Raw genomic sequence first — 23,327 nt, 5'->3', positions numbered from 1 at the left:
ACAGTATAATGGCATTTTGTTAATTAGGTAAAGATTATATTGCTGAGTGCTTTCAAAATTTCCTAATGTACAAAATTCTAGACATAGTAGACAAAGAGTAACAACACATGGATTTTAAAGAAACAAATAAAATTCAGAGTGGGATTCTATCTTGTTTTGTTTTGTTAAAAATCATGTATTGAATTTAAATTTTTAGTAAAGCAAGCATTACACAATGCTTTAAGATTTTAAAATTCAGGGAAAAAACATTTACATCCCAAAAGATGAGTGGAAAATTGTGCTTTCAGACTGTAGTGTTAGTTTTCTTACAGGGTTAATTGAGCATTTCATCTTGCCATTGGATACTGGGAATATCATCTATGCAATGGATATATGTGCAGTTCATATCCAGGTCCTGCAAAAATCTAAAACTGTGTGCTTCACTTCAAGTAGCAAAGGCACCTATGTTATTCTCCCTTTTGAGCGAAAGTTTTGATCCAGTTTTCCTGCTGAGGATGAGACACTGTTCTGACACCCACACTCTCTGTGTTGAGCAGTACAGGAAATCACAGGAGAAGGTGGAGGCAAATCCCTGCTTAACGCCGGAAGAAGTCGCTCTGTGGACCATCTGAAGAAGCTCTGGACTGATCACAAGGGAAACCGAGCAGAACTGTGAAGCAGACAGACAGGAACAAAGGCTATTGTGGTGTGAGGAGGAATCAGTCCCTTCAGCTCCACAAGCAGATGTTGCTACTGGACTGACAGGTGGAACCCACTCCTGCTGGAGAAAGGTAGAGTTTGCCGTTGGGGCACACACACAACTCGAACACCGTCTGTCGGGCATTTGGAGAGCTGGGCGAGGATGAGAAAGAGCCGGTCGGCAGATTTCCCAGCCGAATTGTGTCCGCGTTCAAAAATATCTAGGGGGGAAAATTGCATTTTAATTCATGTTAGCATTCTCCATTCCTCGGAGCTTTACGACATGGCCTAATAAGAAAGACTACACAACAAATAATTCTAGTGGTTTAGCTGCCATGCTTTGTTGAACAAACAAATTGCACTCCTACGGTACAGCCCAAAAGCTCTCCAGCTATCTTCTCCTCTGAGACATGGTGAATTCTGATGGGAAGTCCTTGATCTGAAATAGCAATATTGTATAATCTGCTTGAGATGCCAACCCAGTTATTCAAATACCACAGAAAATTCATGATTTTGACAGAGTATCTCATTTTAACTTCTTAATTATGCCTAGTTTAAAGAATGTACAAGGAACTTCAAAGTTTCTACAGTCATGGACCCCAAATGAAACTTCTGCATACCTGTGTGCAGAAGTGTGCTTTGTGGGGAGGGGGGGAGCTTCATGGAGATGACATTACTGGATGGGAAATTAATAAAAAAATGACTCTAGCCTAGTTTTGAAAAATACTCACAAAATCATGCTGACAGACTTTCTAAAAGATGTACTGAGTAGGTAATCTGCAGGATTAACAACAGATAGTCGATATAATCAGAGTCAAAGTCTCCACGAAACATACTCCTTGTACTCAGCACCTAGTTTGCTGTATCTTCTAACTTGCAAGATTACTTCGCTTTTTCCAAATCATGGCCTTAACACTGTTAGGGACCATGATCACACAGTCTTGACATGCATGGGGAAAGATCCAAAAAAAGACAAAGTGGATCGTGAACTTGAACGAGAAAACAGAAACGAAAACAAAAACAAAAAATGAAAAAAACAACTACCCACACAAACACAAAAACCTCTCTCTAGCCTTTCCTTTATTATATTGTTACGTTATAATAAATTATAAATTACTGCCTAAAGACATCTTTAAAGTGACAGGAGAATCAGAATACACCATTTTTTACATATTTATCCTCATCCAAGTTTTATTCATTTCTTACTAGGACTCTTGAAATAGCTGCCTAACTGGCCCACCCGGCTGCCATTATTATTCTCCTATAGTCTATTTTACATATTACTAGAGTAAACTTTTAAGAAATGCAAATCAAATCACATCACCCCCAGTGCTCAAAATTCCCTAATGGTCTCCACTACACTTAACATGAGCCTTGATTCCTTTCTATGACTGACAAGTCCTACACAACCTTGCCTATCTCTCTAAAATCATTACCTATAATTCTTCTCACTCTAGCTCTTACATTTCCACAAATGCACCAAAAGAACTCTTACCTCAGGGCATTTTTATTCCCTATTTCTTTATAGCTTGAAATATTTCTCTGCAGATATATATATATGAATGATTAGGGGTAGTAATATATATATATAACATACATATATATTTTTATATATGCATATATACATACTTACATATATATACATATATTTATATATATGATTAGGGGTAGGGATAGTAACTAGGTGGCTAGAGAATAGGAGTGGAGGGAGATTTCTACTGTTAGTCTCTTTCATACTTCTAAAATTTGAAACACAGTAACTAATTACCTATGCAAATGAGTCAGAAAAAGGATTCATAGACTATGGTCATGCATAATTTAGATTAATTTGGATGTGAGCATGTTTGTTCGAGTGTCTGCTATATGGTCATCTTCTCAAAAAAGGACTTCCCTACTCTTCCTACTAAAATAACACTAATCCATTCATTAATTTCTCCTTGACAGTTTCACTTTTCTTTATAGTAACCATCCCTTCCTAACATGTATTGTATTCGCTCATTTATTGTGCTTCTCTTACATAAAAGTAAGATCTACGAGGGCAGAATCTGTCCTTGGTTCACGGCTACAGGACAGCTCATAGAACTGTGGCAGTACACGCTGTGTGAGATGATGCTCTCCCTTCCCCTTGGACATGTCCCTCCACTTTGGGTACAAATGTCACCCTCCGCCAAAGTCCTTTCATCAGCTTTATCCTCCATAGGCCTTTCCCTGATATTCCACTAGAGAAAGATTTCGTTTGGTTTTCCTGTAGCACTTTATTGTTACTGATATCTTATTTTGCTAATATGTTACATATTATTTTATAGTTTATATGTCTTATTTTTCGTGGAAGGTAGAATCACACCTAAATAGTTTTACAATTCCACAGTGTTTGACCCTGCACATATGGCATCCACTTAAGACAAACAGTTATTGAACAAATGAATAGATTATACAATAAATGAATGATTACCTTGACCAACAGTATTGAAAGTTAAGAATGCATCTTTACTCTTGGGTTAAGTGACAGAAAGTAAAGAGAAAAAAAGGCCTTCTGTTTTAATTATTTTAAGAAGATTTGTTTTTTACTGACTTAAAAGTTAGAAATGAACAAAACCAGCAAAAGAAAATGATACATTTTTGGGCATAGACGCTGGGCCTCATTTCTTCCGGCTCTGTTTCCATGTTGAGGAACATCAGTGACTGTAACTCACTGTTACACACTCCAGGTTCTTCCATGCATTTCTCCATGGTGGGGGCTGGGGGCAGGGATGACTCCTCCTACTGAGTCTGAGGGTTTGAGTTTGAGAGAGAAACTGGCCTTGCAGAGTTCATGCCCCTTTCTTCACTTCTCTTTAGGAGCTGGCATGCTTGCAGAGTAGACACTCTTACATTCCAAAATTATCCCATGGGCAAGGTCTGGGACTGTGGGGTTTAGGTCTGCACACTTAGAGGTGAGTTCTCTGAAGAAGCATTAGGGGCTGGTGTTTTGCCCAAGAAACTTGAGACACAGACGATAAACAGTGGGGCATGGAAAGCAAAAGAACAAGTGTATATGGAGGCTCGCGTGGGATTGACCAAATGACTACAAGATACTGAAGAGACTGTGAATGGTTCACTATTAGTAAGCGCAGAAATAAATGTCTCTGGTTAGTGCTGGTGATTCACAGAGGCTTGCTAACACCGAGCCAAATCACTAGGTTTTGTGGTTTGGAACTAAATGTCTTTCCATTGGTGTGGCCTGAGGGAATAAATGTAGAGAGTAGCTGTTTTGATACAGGTAGGGCAAGCAGGTGGCAGCCTTGGAAAGCAAGCACAGATGTAGAGACCTCATCAAGGGGCATTAGCCTTGAACCTCACACTGTGTGGCCCACTAGAGCTTAGCTAGAGCACCGCCCTCTGGCTCTCCTATCCATTTAGGGGCGCTTTAACAATATTTAGCTCTATGACAACACTTAATTCCATCAACTTCTGATATCAAAACTATAGCCTCAACCACATAAGGGAGGTAGATTGTATTAATGGATAAATTAAAATGAACAGGGCCATTAAAAAGAGAATATATTTTCTTGGCTTGATATAGAAAATGTGATGAGGTAAAAGAGCTGATACATATTAATTCTTTCCAACCCAACATTGCTCAGCTTCTCCAGGCTTCTGCAGCATGGACAGGCTTGCTCATAGCTCTGTCTGCTAAAGCAGTCACTATAATACTGGTTACTTTCCAGCTTCTAAAATGGATGTTTCTATTCTGTAGTATCCTACAACCCATATAATCAACTTGTTATGAAACTCTTCCTGGTATTCAAAATTATACCTCTGAGGTTTTAACTCATAGCCCATTGTCTTCTTGTCACTAAGAGTTCATATATCCCATTCTTACTGGTTGAAATTAGACCTATCACTATAAGAAAAAATCTTAATCATTTTGTAAAATAAAAATTGTTTTCTTCTTCCTCTGTGATCTTATATATGTTATTACATTGTTGCTTTGCATATACTACTGTAAAACTTTGTATTCTTAAAATCATGATTTGTGTGGTTCTCAGAGCTGAATTTGAAATTCCTTGAAACATTATATCAAAAATAACGGAACCTTCTGCAGAGCAGAATTTTGTGTGCAATTTCATTCTCACACATTTTGTTCATTATTTCAGTTACTTCAATGCTATGCCTGTTCTGATTTTAACTAGTTTAAAACCTATCTAAAGGTAAATTTGACATCTTTCTATACAGTTTAGTAAATGATCAATCTGCCTTTCTGTGGCACACCATGAAACAAAGAGAAAGATTTTATATCATTTCAAATTTCTTTATTGGAAAATTACATGTTGTTTATTCTAATACAAAACGTTGTGCTTTTCTGTACCTTTGCTTTATTGGTATAAAAATGACCATAGCTGAAAACCTCTGGATATGATTTATTTATAGCATAATCCTCAATTCACAATTAAATGACAACATCTAATTGAATCCAAGGAATTTGCTGATACTTTGAATAAAAGAACATCAGTAAAGTGGTGCATAAGTAGGAGCAGAACAGAGATTAATAAGCACCAATATTTATTATGGGATGATTCACTATGAATAATTTGAATGAACTCATTAGCATGATAAAAGCAACTCTTTAAAAAGGATGTGAAATATTTAGCAAGGGTTTTGTCTTGCTGTGGAAGGCAAAGTATTATATGTAGTCTGTAACAGTAGTGGAAAGAAACCCTAAAGGTAATATGGATATATTTTTTAAATATTCTAAAGCATATTTATAGATCACTTATATTTTAATATCCAGTAAGATGCTAATGTGGTCCTGAACATGACTTTGTTTATAAAAATGATCAAAGTATGAAATTAAAATTTATCTTGAATCAACAACTGAGATAATGGCAAAAAAGTAAAAAAATAATGTCTCCCTTTGATTGTATTAGTTTATGCTGTCATCTTTACATCTGAAGAGGAATAAAATGCTCCAGGATATCTCTTAAATTAGCCTTCCATACTTTTTTCCTGAATTTAAACTTTGTAAGCTCATATAAAAAATAATTAAGCACATAAGGGAAGAAAATACTGAAGGAATGAATTGGTATAAACAGCAAAACAACACATTAGAACTTCAAGAACTTTGAGAATTAAAATAAAAGTATACATAATAGAATATGCATTATGTATAAGGCTTTGAAGTAATTAAGGTAGAATTAAAAATAAACGATCAAAAAAAGAGCAACTACCAAGATGACCAGGCAGATTTGGAAAAACAACAGATGAGATCCCTAGAAATGAGCAACATAAGTACCAAAACTAAGAGCTCAATGTAGGTGTTAAATATGAAATTAGATACCGAAGAGGACTCTGGGCATGTAGATTGGGATAAATAAGCAGAGTGAGGCACAGGCAGACACAGAAATAGAAAGTAAGGAGACATGAAGGGATCTGGAGGGCCAATGACCGGTATAGCATTTCTACAGAGTTCTAGAAACAGGCCACAGAGAAAGGGGGGAGGAAATACGTGAAGACATCTACTAAGTAACTTTCAGAATGGACAAAAATGTGACTCTACAGACACAACAATCACAATGTATACAGCAAGAGAAGTAAATGAAATAAATGTCTATCCATTGCATTAGCATGCGAGAGAGGATGACCAAAGACAAAAGATCCTTGATTTTTAAAGGAATGACAACAGACTTAAAGGAGATTCTTGAGGGAAGTGAAGTGAATGGAAGAAAACTCTTATTAGGAAATAATAATAGGGCTAAATAGTAAAAGAACCTTTCCTTTCTTTTAAAAATATAGGCACTATTTTTGTGGAAACAAACATCCAAGGTAATTCTTGGAAGAATGTTTTGAAGAATGATATAGAATTTAAAAAAACCCAAAGATTAATCTATTCTTGATATTATCTTGATATTTATTAAACTGCCCCACTCATAAGTGAATATCTTTCAGTAGAAAATTAATAGAACCTTGACTTAAGTAAATAACATTAGGCTTACTAATTTTCATTTTCAAGAAGAAATAGTAATACGTTCATTCACATTTAAGCTCTCTTAGGAAGCGGTTCTTCACGTCTCACCTGGAACTATATGCATATACTTTGAGAGGAAGGATTCTTACCAGTAAAAAGCCACCATCTACTCCTGGGAACTCACCTCCCCCTCTGTAGACTGCAGGTGGAGCTCCTTCCTGCAGGTGGCCTTGAAATCTCCTGCCGCGGCTCGCACCTGGACCCCTCGAGGAGCTTCCATTATCAAGGACCTGGTTGGTGATTCCAGCCTAAGGCAAAAACAAAACAATCCGTAATAGTAAAAATAAAAATAAATTACGATGAACTAAAAGATAAAATCCATCAGCTTAAAACAAAGAAGCAGGTGGGTATACATAAAAATCCTTGCTATTGCCAAAAAAAGGGGGGGGCCCAAAATGATGTTTAAAATGGTTTTTGATTACTTTATTTATTTTTTGGCTCTCTCTATAAAACTATTTGTTGGCAACAATTATTAACTCTTATTTATATAATGATTTACTAAGTGTCTTATGTTCTTTCCCTTCACAATGCACATGAAAAGTAGGTCATCATAAGTTCACTTGTTTAAAGCTTTTATACATTCTTATGGTAATGATGGGGTTTTAAAAAATGAGTTTCCAGACTGAGCATGGAAGTATGCATCAATACAGAGACAGCTTCAATGAACATCACGGAATGTGTGAACTGTCAAGCGTGAACAGTCAAAATTCTGTAAGCTTGAAAATTTCCAAAGTACTCTTCAAGCTTCTAGAAATTAATTAAAATTAAGAAAGAAGACATTTCCTCCATCAACTGACTTCTGCTGTTTGAGGAAAATGTCCACAGAATAAATGACATTAGTCTGAGGAAGAAAAATTAAATGAAGGCTGATATACAAGTACCAGTGTGGTTAAAGGTTGACTGCATACATTTTGAGAAAAAAAGTGTTTAAGACAGTGTGTCTGCAAAAAAAGGTAGGTGGGAGACAGTTCAAATGAGCTTCAAATACAAAACTAGAGAGTAGAACCAAAGAAGGTGGAGCAAAGGCAGCAGAATGCAGTAGTAAAAAGCACTAGCGTGAGAAGAGGTTTTATCCCTGAATCGGTCTTTTTGGATAAGTGTTCTGCTCTGGGGCTGTAGTGGCTCGTGCTCCCCTCGCCACAGGAATTCAGGACAGGAGTCCCCTCAGGGTCACGTTCACCACCACTCAGAGCAACCAGCTTACTTTGACGCGATAGACCCAAAGCTGTTTTGCAGAGAGAACCACATTAAACAGTGTGATCAGCTCTCTCAGGAATGGTGTTGAAGGTGACATTGAAGGACTCGAGCCAGCATTTAGGAAAAAAGTGACGTGGGCACGTGCAAATCACGTTTTTTCCCCCCTCACTAAACCAACTTTGAAACTTTCATCTCCGTGTGCCTCTTGGACATCTTCATAAAATCCCTGGTGGGAGTCCGGGTGTGTAAGTTTTTGAATATAAATATTTAAAAGAAAACCTGTATTTTGTTTTTTTAAAAACAAGGATCATACATTTTTGCAGAATATTTGAAAACTTAAAAAGAAAAAAGCACTCAATTTTTTCACTCATAATTCTTACACTTTGACACAGTATCAAATTTCAAAATCTGAATGTTAAAATGTATATTTGTAATGAATTCCCCCGGACACAGCTCCCAATCTGCGCCACCTTGAATAGTACATTGGTGACCACTACTATTTGTTATTTATCCATAACACAAAATGTAATTCTTTAAGTTTGGATATGATTGAGCCATAAAAACTGATGTCAGTTAAAACTTAATTAAAATGGATGAAAGTTCTACAACAGATTATGAATCTGACATTTGTGGAAATGCAACTCAGTGATTTTGTAAGTGGGAGGAAAAGCACAGTTACTTTATCAAATAATTGATATGAGTTATTTTGTTTCTGAGAATAAGGGGTTGCAGTGATTACTCATATATTTAATAGTAAAATATCCATATTAAATGTGCATTTTTTGTACCGTATTTCTACCACATTTTACATTTGGGATTAGAGCATTAAAATATATAAAGGATTTCAGGGCTCTTGAGTTTTTCCATTCTCATCTTTATTAATTATTTAATTAGAAAGTTTTCATCACATTCAGGTGTCTGTTGCTACTGTAGCCACAGAATAAAGCTGCTGTTGACTGACTCAGAGGATTCTTCCCCAAACAGGCCGTAAAGGCAGAGAGCTGGCCCGACCTGGGTTCAGGGAAGTTAGCTAGCAGCAATAAGCCTTGGTTTTATCATTTCTAAATTGACAATTTTAGTGTTTTCTTATAGGATGTGTAAGAAAATATTTAAAAGAATTAGGGAAATAAGTACGTGGTGAAATAGTATTTGAACTATTAATGGCGTTTTTTCTCCTGTCCCATTCTTTTGCCCACTTCCCTTCTTCCCACTCACTACACTGCATCCTTTGCCACTAGTTTCCTTTCATCAGCAAAGCTGATAACGATCTTCTGAGTTTCTTAATCCTACAAATTTTTTGAGTTAAAAAAAATGCTAGCCATTTAATGTGTTGAAAATGATTCAGCATATAAACACAAATATCAGAAGAAAACTGTAAAGAGTATCAATGGCATAGAGGGATGCTTTTTAAAAAAAAGATTTTATTTATTTATTTTTAGAGACAAGAGAAGGGAGGGAGAAAGGGAGGGAGAGAAAGACGGGTGTGTGAGAGAGAAACATCATCGGTTGCCTCTCCTAGGTGCCCTGAACTGGGGATTGAACTGCACCCTGGCATGAGCCCTGACTGGGAATTGAACTGGCAACCTTTCGCTTTGTGGGACGATGCCCAACCAAATGAGCCACACTGGTCAGGACCAGGCATACTTTTAAAGTATATAATTCCTGTTGCTAAATTATCATATCAATATAAGTATTACATTATTTAATGTCTGTATTTTACAATCATTTCAGGGAGAAAGATATATGAAAAAGACATCTGATATTCTTTACCTCAAAATTCAAAAATTTGAGATTCTTGGATAAAAATAAACTCATACATACATCATGTCACGAAACTTCCAGCATTTCAAAAAGTAATAAAAATATGTATGAAACTCCAGTAAGAATCTCAGTGGAATCTCATGAAAGTTAAAACATTATGTCAAAATATTTGGGGATAAAATGTATGTATGACAATTAAAAGATTTAAAAAATAAAGGTAAAGTGGGATATTTTTCTTTTAAAATTAGAACTTAATAAAGTTATTTTACTTAAAATGATACTAAAATTAGAAATTAAAATTGGGTCAATGGAACAAAATAGACTCTAAAACAAAGCATTAGAAGTAATCTGACAAATGCAGATATCATTTGGATTGGAAACTATCAGGGTATTTAGTAAATGTTCATGAATGATGCTTAATAAATTTCCTAGTCATACTGAAGAAAATAGCATTAGATCCTTGACAAACTCTGCGGGAGTAACTTCCAGTTTCATCTATTCAAAACATAAAAATTAATAAAGAAATCACAGACTTTAATATTCAACAGAAAATTCGAAGAAAATTCAGAACATAATTTCCTATTTTATTTATTCAAAGTATAAAACTATAAAAGTGCCCATTTTTAAAGCATTAAATTCATAGCAATGAATTTCACACTACTTCTCAGGACGAGTCCCCAAAGATTATACAGCAGAGTAGGATTAATGTTGAACCCTTACCCCCCTGCCTGTTTCTTCCAAGTGATCCTGTTTTGATGGTGTTTACATAGCAAAGAGGCAATAAGGTTTTGTTTTGATGGTGTTGTGCCATTCTCAAATTTGAAACTGAGAGGCGTAGGTCTTAATAGAATTCTCAACACTCTAAGAAAAGCATTCAGTCTTCTTTTAAAGTAATCCCCAAGATGCAATTACTAAATAGAAACTTAAGTAGAACTTAAGCATTATATAACGTGTTCTTGGTAAATTCTCAACACAGTCCCAGAGAAATAGCAGGCACTCATGAATTATTGGAGGTTTCAATGATGGCAGGAATGGAGAATTGAACAGAAAATTGTATTAAGAAAAAAAAAAACCGACTCAATGCAAACTGACTTGAACGTATAAGAAAGTACACTGTCATCACTTCAGGATACAATGAGCTTTTTACAGATGCAAATGACATTGGTTTCGTTTCCTCTATTTTTATTGTTTTCTGCTCACCAGTGTCATTATGGCCTCTTCCTTCAAATTAGAGCAAACAAATCTCCAGATCAATCGTTTTTCTGTGTTTCCAAGTTTGCAAGCTAAAACAAGCTCTTCAAAATGCTCATTTAATACTAACTCTAGATAAATATATAAAAACATACATAGAATGAAAGAATAAAAGGTAAGAAAGAAGAAAGGAGGGAAAAAAGGGAGAAGAGAGGGTAGGGGAAGAGAAAAATTCTACTTTATTATTATTTTTTTTCATAGGTGGAAAAATACCAGCAAAGTATTTTACCCTTTTATTGACAAAATATCTCAGGGAAAAAATCCTTAACGACTTAATAAATGGTTGCTTTTCCTTGAATGCATAAATGATGTCAAATTAACACGATGTTTCCAGAGAGTAATTAGGAGCTTGCAAACCTCAAATTTCAGTTTTAAACTATGTTTATACAGGAATGGAAATGATGAAGAGATGCCAATTACACCATGAAATATTAACTCATTTACTAATTCCAGGTCAGCATTCTTGCCTTATTCTTGGAACAGTTCATGGAACTTGGATTCACACAATCTTTGGGCAATGGGAATTAAATAATGAATTTCATCACTTCCCAACATGGAGTGTGGAGACTCCACTGAACTGTAATAACTTACTTATAAATTAGCTTAAATAAAAAAGGAAGAATATTCATATATGAGTTATTTCAAGCAAATATGCCACTATCTCGTACTGACCATCCAGCATTCATTTTTTAGCCTTTTAAAATGCAGAGCTTCCTCTTGAAAAACAATGTCAGCTTATATTAACAAATTTTTTAAACTCTACATGTTTAGATTTCCAATGAACATGGAAACTAGTACAGAACTTGGTACGTATTAAGTACTCATCAAACATCTGTTGAATAAATAAATTGAAGAAATCTACTACATTTCCACACCAAAGTATTACCTACACTCTACAGTGAACTTTTGGAATGTTCCTTTCTAAAGCCTTTTATTTTTGACAAAAACAAAACCGAAGACAATGTGGTTACTTCCTCCCCAAATTACCGTTTTATTTACTTGGCCAACCATTTCACCTTGTTGATTAGAATCAGGTGTCAGCTAAGAGTACTGCTTATTGCCCTGAAAGGAAAATTGTCAGCAAAACTTATAAAAATCTCAGACGTTCTGATTTAATCTTCAGTACACAAATAAATAATGGAATAAACCCATCATGACTGTGCTGTGCTTGTTTCAGTTTTGGAATTTAGATCTGTGACACTCACCTGGAGGTTGTAAATCTGCCTTCAGCACCAGCAGATAAGCCTAGCTTAGCTCAATGTTTAAATAATTGATGAATAATTAGAAAATTAGAAACTAGAAATACTACATACTGTCTATAATTTTACCCACATTCACACTTACAAATTTTGATTCATGTCAGAAAGGTAATTAAAATAGCAGTTGGTTCGTATTCTACTTTTATAAACATACTTTTCCTACCGAAAAATCATAAAATGAGTACATAATTACTAAAGTGCTAGAAGTGAAAATATTTCCTTTACGTGTATAAAGGACACATGGGTAAAACCAAAGGGGGTAGGGGCAAGGGTGGGAAGTGGGGATGGCTGGGGTAGAGGGGAGTAGTGGGGGGAAAATGGAGATAACTGTACTTGAACAACAACAAACAAATGTGAAAAAATAAAATACAATGGATAGAAAAAAATGTTTCCTTTAGATCTTGGTAATTTAAATTTTAAATGTGTGAATCACTAACCTCTGATATCTGTGTTAAAACACAGTTCAAAAACCATTAGAATCATGCAGAAGCTTTTTATTTTGATGAGGTCCCATTTGTTTATTCTTTCCTTTATGTCCCTTGCTTTAGGAGATGTATCTGTGAGGATGTTGCTGCGTGGACTGTCTGAGATTTTCCTGCCAATGTTTTCCTCTAGGACTTTTATGGTGTTATGACTTACATTTAAGTCTTTTATCCATCTTGAATTTATTTTTGTGTATGGCGTAAGTTGGTGATTAAGTTTCATTTTTTTGCATGTAGCTGTCCAGATCTCCCAACACCATCTGTTAAAGAGGCTGTTTTTGCTCCATTTTATGCTCCTGCCTCCTTTGTCAAATATTAATTGACTGTAAAGCCTTGAGTTTATTTCTGGGCTCTCTGTTCTGTTCCATTGGTCTATGTGCCTGTTTTTATGCCAGTACCAGGCTGCTAAGAACCCTGAAACACCAATCCAAAAGAACCTATGCACCCCAATGTTCATAGCAGCATAATTTACAATAGCCAAGTACTGGAAGCAACCTAAGTGCCCATCAGTAAATGAGTGGATCCAAAAACTATGGTATATTTACACAATGGAATTCTACGCAGCAGAGAGAAAGAAGGAGCTTATACCCTTTGCAAAGGCATGGATGGAACTGGAAAGCATTATGCTAAGTGAAATAAGCCAGGCGGTGAGGGACAAATACCATATGATCTCACCTTTAACTGGAACATAATCAACAGAAGAAAAAAGCAAACAAAATATAACCAGAGACACTGAAGTTAAGAACAATCTAACAATAGTCAGGGGGGAGAGGGGAGGGGACAGTGAGGAGAGGGGATTACAGGAACTACTACAAAGGACACATGGACAAAATCAAGGGGGAGGGTGGAGGTGGGAGAGGGAGGTGGGTTCAGCTGGGGTGGGGTGGAGGGATGGGGAGAAAAGGCATACAACTATAATTGAATAACAATAAAAATTAAAAAGAAAAATAAAAAAAATAAAAGGAAAAAAAGACAAAAATCTTAATAATAAACCAAGTTTAAGATTAAAAAAAAAACATTAGAACTCAGTGTCGGTCACACGTGTCTCAACTGTAAGACGACAAGTGCTGCCGCATTTTTTATATTATGTGCATTTAGCAGTGTCCTCATTATGCAGTTTTTCTGAATTTCAGTAATCGACTTTAGCGAATACTTATTGCACACTCCTGCATGTGAGGTCAGTGCTGGCTGCTACAGTCTGAGGAGGGGCAAAGATGCAGAGCCCATTCTAAGGGAGCATACAGCCTTGTTGGGTGGAGAGGGGTGAAAATAATAACTACACAAAAACGGGATGAAATTAATAATTACACAAAATGTTAAATTCCTATGAGAGTCATAAATCAAGACTATAACACACTATGAGATATTGTTTATACATCATTTTCAACCCTTTTAAATCCTTGGGATTTTGCCTAGAGTAAATAATTATGTTTATCTTATGAAAAAAAATACCTTGATCACAAGAAGAAAGGTGCCTTCTAGCTTGTTTGAGTCTGGTTATTCTACTAGTGAGAAACAGAATTTTAGGAGATTTTGTCATAAAACTATAAAGGACTGCATATTTTACACTTTTAGAAGTGTGACTTTCTTCGGTGTTAAAAATTTTCATCCTTATTTTTCTATTTTCCTTTGAGTAGTTTTTCCTACTATCAAAATGAGAAGGGCTAACTAAACTTGCTATTTATGAAATAAAATGGGGTTTTTTTTGCTTACTATTTTTATTGTGGTTCCCAGTACAAAGACTCTCTCAGGTTGATACTTTGATTCTGCTTTAAATATGATTTTAATATTTGATTTATTTATTTATTAAATATCAATATCACTGTCTTTTGAATGTAGCAAATGCATTTTAGAATGTAATTTACCTATCCCAAACTAATTACATAAAACATATTTTTACATATAACATTATATTAATTTGAGGTGAATAATATTTTATATATATACACACACACACAGAGTAAAATGATCACAATAAATTATATAAAATATCTTTTATTTCCAAAGCTTAACCTATCTATTTTTAGAATAAGAACACACATTTTCTTGTCCTCCTAATACTCGACTATCTACCATGCAGCAGAAAATGTAGATTCTTTATACAGGTATGTAGCATATTCTCTATTTTAGTTGTTTGCATATCAAAGATGATCAAGAGTCAAGAGAACACTGACACAGGTGTAAGAGCCGGGACTCACCTGAGGTCTTGGGAAGGTTCTGCTCTGACGTGCGGCGTCTCCACAGAGTGCCCGAACACTGCTCCTTCGGTGCCTGCGGGAACACGAACCCCGTGTCAGTATAAGCAAGTGGACAGATAGGTTGATACTCATTTCTATTTTCATGGGCCAAATATGCTTCCAAAAATGGGACAACTGAAAACAAGAATACAGAAAGTAAGGGAAAAACTGAAAAAAGAATTCAAAATAGTGCAGGGCCAAGGAGGTCAAATCTCAGTATCATTCTGTGACCACTTTGAAGATGATGTTATTTATAAAAGTTCAGACTGAGTCAGAATTTTTAGCTTTTTACCAAAGAACAAGACCCACCTCCTTCCTCTTTTTTATTTCCTCAGTAAGTGACATTGCGGGGAAAATAGGTCACAATGCTCAGTTCTGTGTTTCTACATGCAGCAGAGCATGAAGGAACATGGGAAGAGCGAGCTGCAGTGTAGTGTCAGTCCCACTGAGCATTTAGCATTTCTCCCACAGAAGCTCCCACCTTGATGAGAGTGGTTACTGAGTGGCAGAAAACTGGGCATCTGACTTTGACCTCACTGGAAGGAAGGCTCTATCTAAGCCCGTGACCTGCTGGGCTTCATTTCACTGGAGTTGACTTCATATGGAGCTCATAGTCATCTAAGAGGTCAGGCTCTCCAATACCTTCCTCAGGCAAGTGAAGCTTCCATTTGATTTTCCAGGTTCCCAAGCTTTCCCACAATTTAACTGAGCAAAATAAAATGCCTTTCCTTTTCAAAAATTAAATGCAAAACCCAGTTTTTAAAGAAGATGATGAAGAAAAAACTTTTTAATTTATTTTTTGTAATTTCACATAAATGTTTCAGATGATTTCTTTCAGAATAAACTTTATGTTCTTTAGGTTTAATCTTCTTCAAATATCTAGGTGCAAGAACATTATACCTGTTCCATCAATGGCTTCAACACCAGCAACTGGAAAGTACAAATTTTAAACATACCAAATAGAGCTGCTTCTGTTTATTGTAAAGAACAATTTAACTATATTGATCAATAAGCAAAGAAGAAATTGCAAAAACTATTTCAGTAGTTTTTTCCTTTGATATTTTTAAGAGATTTATTTCTGTGTGAAAAACTCTTAGAAATAGGTCTTTGATAGTAAAGTGACAGTTTTATATAAAATTTTAATTTTATAATTGTGGTGTGGGGATGGCATTTGAAATGACATTGAAGATATAAATTTTCATATCTCAAGGAGAAACTCTTTTGGTATTTAAATAATAAGATATAACTTTCAAAAAGGATAGTATCCATGTGTAAAGTTCAAATATTAATTTCTACTGCTCTGATTTTGAAAACGTCTAAGACAAGATAGCAGAAATATAATTAAAGAACAGTAGCAATATTTATTTTCAAACATAGAATGACACATATAGTAACTCAGCACAGAATATTTCAGTGAAATTAAAAGTAAAATGCTATCAAAACTTTCATTTACCAAGAAGGATTAAAAGCTGATGGAGGTCTCAAATCTAAGTACCAAGACAGAAAATTATTGATGATTTTGAAAAATTTATTCTTGAGAAAATAAATGTATAATCACACCACTTGAGGGGCTAAATTTAAAAGTGAATAACAAATATTCAGCTAAGTGTAGGCCTCCAGATAATGAGAAAATGACTCTCATCTTTTCCATTTTTGTCCCAGAGTGAGCCAAAGGGCAAAAATAATAAGCAAAAATGATCACCTCGGAAAGAATCAATGGAGGGGGATGAAAGCCATCTGAGCCAGGCACATAAAAAAATCAAAAGTAAAAAGATATGTATTCTAAGAATTGGAAAATGTCATTATTAATAGGGCATAGACTTAGCAATTAAAAATAGGACACTCAATTAATTTTTAATCTTAGGTAAATATTAAATCATTTTAGCATAAATATCCAACATGTGAAGGGAACATTTTTATATTAAAAATGATTTGTTTTGTATCTGAAATTAAAAATTAATCATTAGGCAACACTTATTTGGTACAAAGAGTACAAATCTGACATTCTCACTTTAGGAAAAGAAAAAAATGTGTGATGAGTCTCATATTGTAAGTTATAGAAACCATGGAAACCATAAAGGAAGAGAATAAAAGGCTTCTGCTTTATACCTGAAGACAGCTTAAGACATATGCTAGGATGTTATTCTTTATAAATGTTTAATATAAATGTCATCCCACAAAAAACATTGGAAAAAATCATTAAAATTAAGTACATGAGAGGGAACTCCCCCCAAATCAGAATTACCTTCTGGGGGGCCAGCCCCTTTCAGGACAGGTTTCCTCCACTAGGTGAGTGTTCTAGGAACCCACTTGTATCAGTGCACCAGCTGGCGTTGTTGTGAGAAGCTGTGTTCAGCTTCAGTGAAACTCCTTTGAAGACTCTTTCATTGCATTTGCCTATTTCATGATGGGTGGTTTACAAGTGCACCTGCCCACACTGTGCTGAGTGTTCAGAAGTTTTTGACTAAAAATGTCCCCACCCTCCCTATTCACCCAATCTTGCCCCAAGCAAGATCTTTTGTTTTCCTGGGTGAAAAAAGTCCTCAAAGGGAATGTGTTGCCAATGTGGAAGAGGTGAAACAAATAATGGCAGAAGCACTAAAAGGCATCAAAATTGATGAGCTCAAAAACTGTTAGAGCAGTGGAAAATGTTCCAATAGATGTATTGTATCACATGGAGAATGCTTTGAATGTGACTGACTTCTAAACATGTAAGAATACACAATTTTTTATAAATAAATTCCAGTTTTTGGGGGTTCCCCCCTCAATACATATTCTTCCTAATGTGGCTATGTGTACTGTAAATGCTATACTCTAAGTAGTCATTATGAACCTGTTGGCATCCATATAGCCTTAGGAAAGGCATTTGTCTAAGAACAGGCAGCATAAGAAATGGAAATTAAAAAATACTTAGTATTTCCAAGTTCTTTTTGAACTTATAGTAACTGAAAAAGAAAAATATTCTGTGAAATGTAGCATCTCTCCAGCCACCAGCTTTATGAACTCTACTGCAGTTAATTTCAAATAAAATTTTATGATATTATTGGCTTTGTGTGAAAGAGCTTAAGAAAGGTAATACACATAGAAGCCAAGCAAAGATACCTCTTTGCTTTGAAATATTAGTTTTACATAAATTATTTCATTTTTTCTCACAGACCCTTTTTTTGTGGTTGCAAGATGGTTTATTCATGTACATGGTTGCCTGTGTTTCCAATTCTTCATTTCCCTCTGTCCCACTGTGGAAAAGGTCCAATCATGTCCTTGGCAAGGCCAAAACAAAAAATCCAATGGTGTCCCAAGATTCTGCTTGATATTGATGCTTAATCCTAAGAGCTCACCCAGGCTGCCACATTGCCCTGGTAGCTTCTAGGCCGGCATAGTCACATGCTCCCAGGGGAGAGAGTGCTTGAACAAACGGGCGAGTTTGGGTCACTAGTGAGAGTGTGCACATGAGAGAGAGACAGAGACAGACAGAGAGCGAGCTTTTCTGTTCCCCTGGGGTTATATCAGATATATTAGCTTGGGTTTGGGATAGACCAGGTGCTTTTTAAATGACCAATGGACTTTTCAAGATTTCATGGGCTTTCTGATGGGTCTACCCTCTAGTTAGACTAATAGGCCTTATGGTCAAGCACCTCCATCTGTGGAACCCAACATTTCAGTAACAGCAGAAAATGAAAGAGTGCTAATCCCCTTGGTGAAGCAACACTATGATCCCCTGGGGTGTGAAGCTGTAGCTTCTTGATGAAGCAAACAGATTTATAATCCCTGGTTTATTATACTCAATATACAATTTCATTTGTCCCCCTTCATATTAATAATTACCTAACTACCTATGATGACATTCTCCCTTGAAGACCTTGAACCTTGTAATCTTACAAGGGTAAATGGATAAAGGTCTCATTTTCTATAACTGCTTCTTGTTGTCAAAGGGGCGAAGTCCTGCCTATCTCAGGCCCAGGGGTCCTCCTATCTGCTAAAGGAAGACAGGAGCAAAAAACGATGAGTCTTCATGCAGGGAAGAGGGATTTTGCAAAGTCCAGGTCAGTCTGGCGCTGTCTTGGGAGGCGGCATGCGCAAAGCCTAGAGGATGAAGATGTTGGACAAGCTGGCATCCTTGTTGCATTCACACGCCACAGGTCCTCTCACTCCTGCTGGTTCGCCAGATGTTGTCGGTGGAAATCAGTCTCTTCCACAGGATTGCAAGGAAAGCACTACCAGGACTTTCGCATGGGAGACTGTGGTGTAGCAAGATGATTTATTCCTGTGGACAGCTGCCTCTGTGTTTTCAATTTCCCATCTCCCTCTCTCCCACTGTGGAAAAAGTCCAATTGTGTCCTCAGCAAGGCCAAAACAAAACACAGTCTCCAGAGTTTCTGCTTAATGTTAATACTTAGTCTTTGGAGCCCATGCAGTCTGCCATGGGCCCCAGTAGCTGCTAGACCAGGTTGGTTGTGTGCTTCTTGGTGAGAGAGCCCACAAATGGTGGGGTGGGTGCAGGTTGGGAGAGGGAGAGAGGGAGAGACAGATGAGAGAGAGAGAGACAGAGAGACAGAGAGAGAGAGAGAGAGACAGAGAGACAGAGAGAGAGAGAGAGGAGAGGGGGAGAGGGAGAGGGAGGGAAGGGAGGGAGAGAGGGAGAGAGAACTGGCCTCCAGATTTTCACGCATGTACACTGCGCACTTTGAAATGAGCACACTTAGAAAGCAACTCCGGCTTTTTCATTCCTGCCTTAATGACCTCCGAATGTCAATTTCTTTCGCTATAAATGGAAATAATAACACCAACATTACAGTTTAAGTTAGATTTTTCTTAAATAAAATATAAATGTATCCTGGTTCATTGTAAGAATTCAGTATTTCTCAACTCCCCCTTCACTTTTCTTTATGCAAATCAGCCACAGAAGGTGTATACATTGTGTGTGTAGAGTTAATGGCCTGACGTGGGTTCACTCATTAGTACATGAAAGCTCTATTCCCAAAAGGTCATAGCCTCATGCTGGATTTTGAAATCTGAAATTTAGACACTGTAAAGAGATTCTTAAATGTCAAGGAGTAAATGCATTTTATTAAACACGAGTCTATTCAGTAAATCAAGGAATTCCTCAATACAGCTGCTCAGGTGTCAGATCAGATCAATCAACTCTCCAATAAGCTCTCTCAAAAGAGACTTTTTCTAAATAAGATACTGTGCCCAGTATGGTCTCATTTTTAATTGAACTTTATCATAATGTTTAAAAAATATTGAGAACATATGAAAACCAAAAAAGCTCCAACTTTTCTGTGTTTTATACCGCTTAGTTCTCTGTGCGGGACATAGTGGAAACACATTATTTCAGTAACTGGGGTCAGTGAGACAGTCCTCACTCCACCAGGGTTGTACTTTCCTTTGAAAAAATCAAAGAAAGAGTTAAGGAATAGAACAAGACACCATTCTTTGAGCTATTTCTCTTTTCAATGTGAAATCTTATCGACTGAATTGGTAAAATTGCAATATAGCAATTAGCTCTGAGAAGTTAAGGGGGAGCAATTGGAGTAATTATTAGCCACACCACCTCTCATGTTCAATCCATGGGATTGTTACAAAACTTAAATAATCCAAATTCAATTAACCTTAGGTAACATTTTCAATTCCTATGCTGAGTCCAAGGAACATTCGTCTAGATCTCAGGAGCAAAAAATATTTCTATTTATTCATTATCTTCAAGTTTGAACATGTGCTATTGAATACATAAAAATTCTTTGGTTAATTAAATGGAAAGTCACTTTTGAAAATTAGAAATCTTTTTTTTTTATTATTCTTTTTGAGACCAAGAACCTTTTTTACTCTGTAGTCGCATTTCCTAGCACGTTATCTAGTATAATATGGACATTCACTAGTATGTCCACCTGATGTTGTTGAATGAGTGACTGTTTGCATTGCATGGGGGTGAGACGAGGAACAGAGCAGCGGAGCACTGCCCAGGAAGGAAGGGCACGGTCCTCAGCCTTTGCTAGACCCTTGGCGTAGCCGTCACAAAGTGCTTCAAAGGGGCAGATTCGGGCCTGGCACAGAATGCTTGCTGGTGTGGAGAGCCAGAAAGAAAAAGAAAAAAGAGAGACAAGCCAGATGGAAGGGAAGAAACCAAGAAAGGTCGGGATACCTGTCACTGTGGGAAAGGAAGCTAGAGAGGAGTAGATATTGAAGAGAGCAGTACCAATACAATTGGCTTTGGTCCCATCACGGTGGCATAAAGTATATAAAACAGAGTGGAGTCACTCCTGTCAACCAAAATGGCTGTCAGTCAGCCATGGCACTTCGGTTCAAGAGGGAAACTACCTAAGTCACATTAGACAAAGCTGGCAAGGAGACCCACACAAGATACCTGCACAGGTGACCAGAACAGCCATGTCTGCAGAGTGGGACCACCCATAGACAGGCTCCTGGGGAATTCCCCACGTGCCAGCAGGGGTGTCAAGCAGAACAGCCATGTACCACCCACAGGCTCCTGGGTAAATCCCTGCGTTGGTACAGGGGCACCATGGCATTTATCAAAAAGACCCAGAAGGGTGGGGTCCACCACTTTCCAGGGAGAACTGAGACAGGCTCCAGACCACTGCTGACACAGCCGAGCTCCACAACCCAGAGTGCTGCCCCACGCCACGCTGATCTCCTTTGGCATCGGCCACCGGAGGCTCTGCACTGTTGGACGGAGGACTTCATCTGTGCTACTGTCCACCCGGCTCCTGAGATCCTTCCCTGAAAGATGCTGACAACTCCCCTGCCTTGGTGCTGTCTCCTGGACAGACCTGCTGACTGAGACTCTGGGACTCAGATTCACTATCCCCCACTGATTGCTGTGGGCGTGTTATATTTCTCTTAGATTGTTAGAGTGTGAGTAGGATATTAATGTACATTGATGTCCTACACTGAGTGAACCCGCATTCAATACAAGCTGAGTGAATAGCATAGTTACCTTGTGTGACTCTTGTCTATTCCTCGGTGCCGGGCTGCTCGGCAGGCAGCTAGCTGAGCGAGCAGTTGCCTGGCTCACTTACAGGAAAGACTCTACCACAGACATACACTCATTTAGGATATCTAAATTCTATTTTTAAGTTATGTGTTTTGATGTTTTCCAAATATCTCTGCTGCCTTTACTTTTTCAAAAAAATCTACCATGATCATTCATATTTTTGAGGATTTGTGTTTGTTTGAAGGGGGACAAATAAAGAAATGAACCTTACATCCACATCAGTTCAGAACAGAAGAGATAACAATAGAATTCGAGCCCAGGAGGCAAAGGGGGTTAAGAGAACAGGAGCTTTTATCTGCAGCCCCCTGGCCTTCTGGCCATAGCAATTTATGGGAGTCTCAGGCAGCATTTGGAATTCCTGCACTACAATACAGATGGGGTCCAAGGGTGAATTCATCTAGATATCAGGAGCCAGAAAGACTCCTATTTAATCATTATTTTCATATTTTAGCTTTTGCTGCTGAGTATTGCAGATTCTTTGGCAGTCCTCATGCCCTGCTTTCTTTTTCCTTCACTGCAATCGCTTTCTCCACAGATTTAAATTGGTAAAATCAAAGATTGGACAGGGAATATTTTCACTCTATTCCCAGACCTCCTCTTCTTCTAATTCAGTCTTTGATCTTTGACAAGTATTTAAAGCCCTCTGGATGTTATTTGTAAAATTAAGCTCTGAATAATATGATCTCTAAGGTACCTTCACTTTTTAACTGTCAGAGTTATATGATTTTTTTTCAACCCTTTCAAAACACGTATACTATAGCTCTTCTCAATTCTCCTTAAATGCACGTGGAAATGAGATCGCCCCTACGTATCTACAGAAAATTTATCTGGGGGAAGAAATGGAGTAATCATATTGCCAAAAGTACATTATTAACTGTCATTTCTTTTACTCCATTGAAATGAGTTCTTCTGAATCCTGAAAGAAAAGTCTCCTCTTGTGTTTTTTAAAAATAATTTAAATAGTGTTCCAGCTTCCAGCTAATTCCACAAAATACAACCTACACATCACTAGATTAATCTTGCCAAACGTACTGATATCTCTTTCCTGGACAAAGGGTGTAGTTATTCTTGGATCCTGCTTTTGCCCAACATTCAAGGCTTCTACAATGGGACCCCATCCACCTCCTCAGCCTTCTTTTCCTCTACTCATCTTTGAACTCTCTTTACTAATTTCCCTACCTGTTAAGGTAAATGTAATCTGTTCATTCTCTGAACATATTTAGGGTTTACAACCTGTAACACTCATTTGGAACCTATCATACCTATTCTGAAATTTCACTTTTAAAATCATGTGTTACTCCCCTTCTAGGCTAAACAAAGAAAAAAAATCAAAGACACAGCCCTTGTACCCTACTGCATTCCTGTGCACAACATCTTAAATAGCTGAGATAACTGATAAATACTGATAAGGATGGATATTTTAAGGACCTTCTCTTTGAAAGCTTT

General features: G+C 36.9%; 1 protein-coding gene across 1 annotated transcript in view; it reads right to left on the bottom strand.

Annotated features, from left to right (window-relative positions):
• Positions 1-707: 707 nt before the first annotated feature.
• Positions 708-23,327, bottom strand: part of SGCZ (sarcoglycan zeta) — a 204,673-nt gene continuing 182,053 nt past the window's right edge. Inside the window, exons 5-7 of the mRNA XM_024562785.2 lie at positions 14,831-14,903; positions 6,807-6,930; positions 708-899 (exon numbers count right to left, since the gene is read on the bottom strand). Coding sequence (XP_024418553.2) covers positions 708-899; positions 6,807-6,930; positions 14,831-14,903 — 389 coding nt within the window. The remainder of the gene's footprint in view (positions 900-6,806; positions 6,931-14,830; positions 14,904-23,327) is intronic.

The sequence above is a fragment of the Desmodus rotundus genome, chromosome 13 (assembly GCF_022682495.2).
Source record: "Desmodus rotundus isolate HL8 chromosome 13, HLdesRot8A.1, whole genome shotgun sequence".
NCBI lineage: Eukaryota > Metazoa > Chordata > Mammalia > Chiroptera > Phyllostomidae > Desmodus > Desmodus rotundus.
This window is presented reverse-complemented; position numbering and strand designations above follow the sequence as displayed.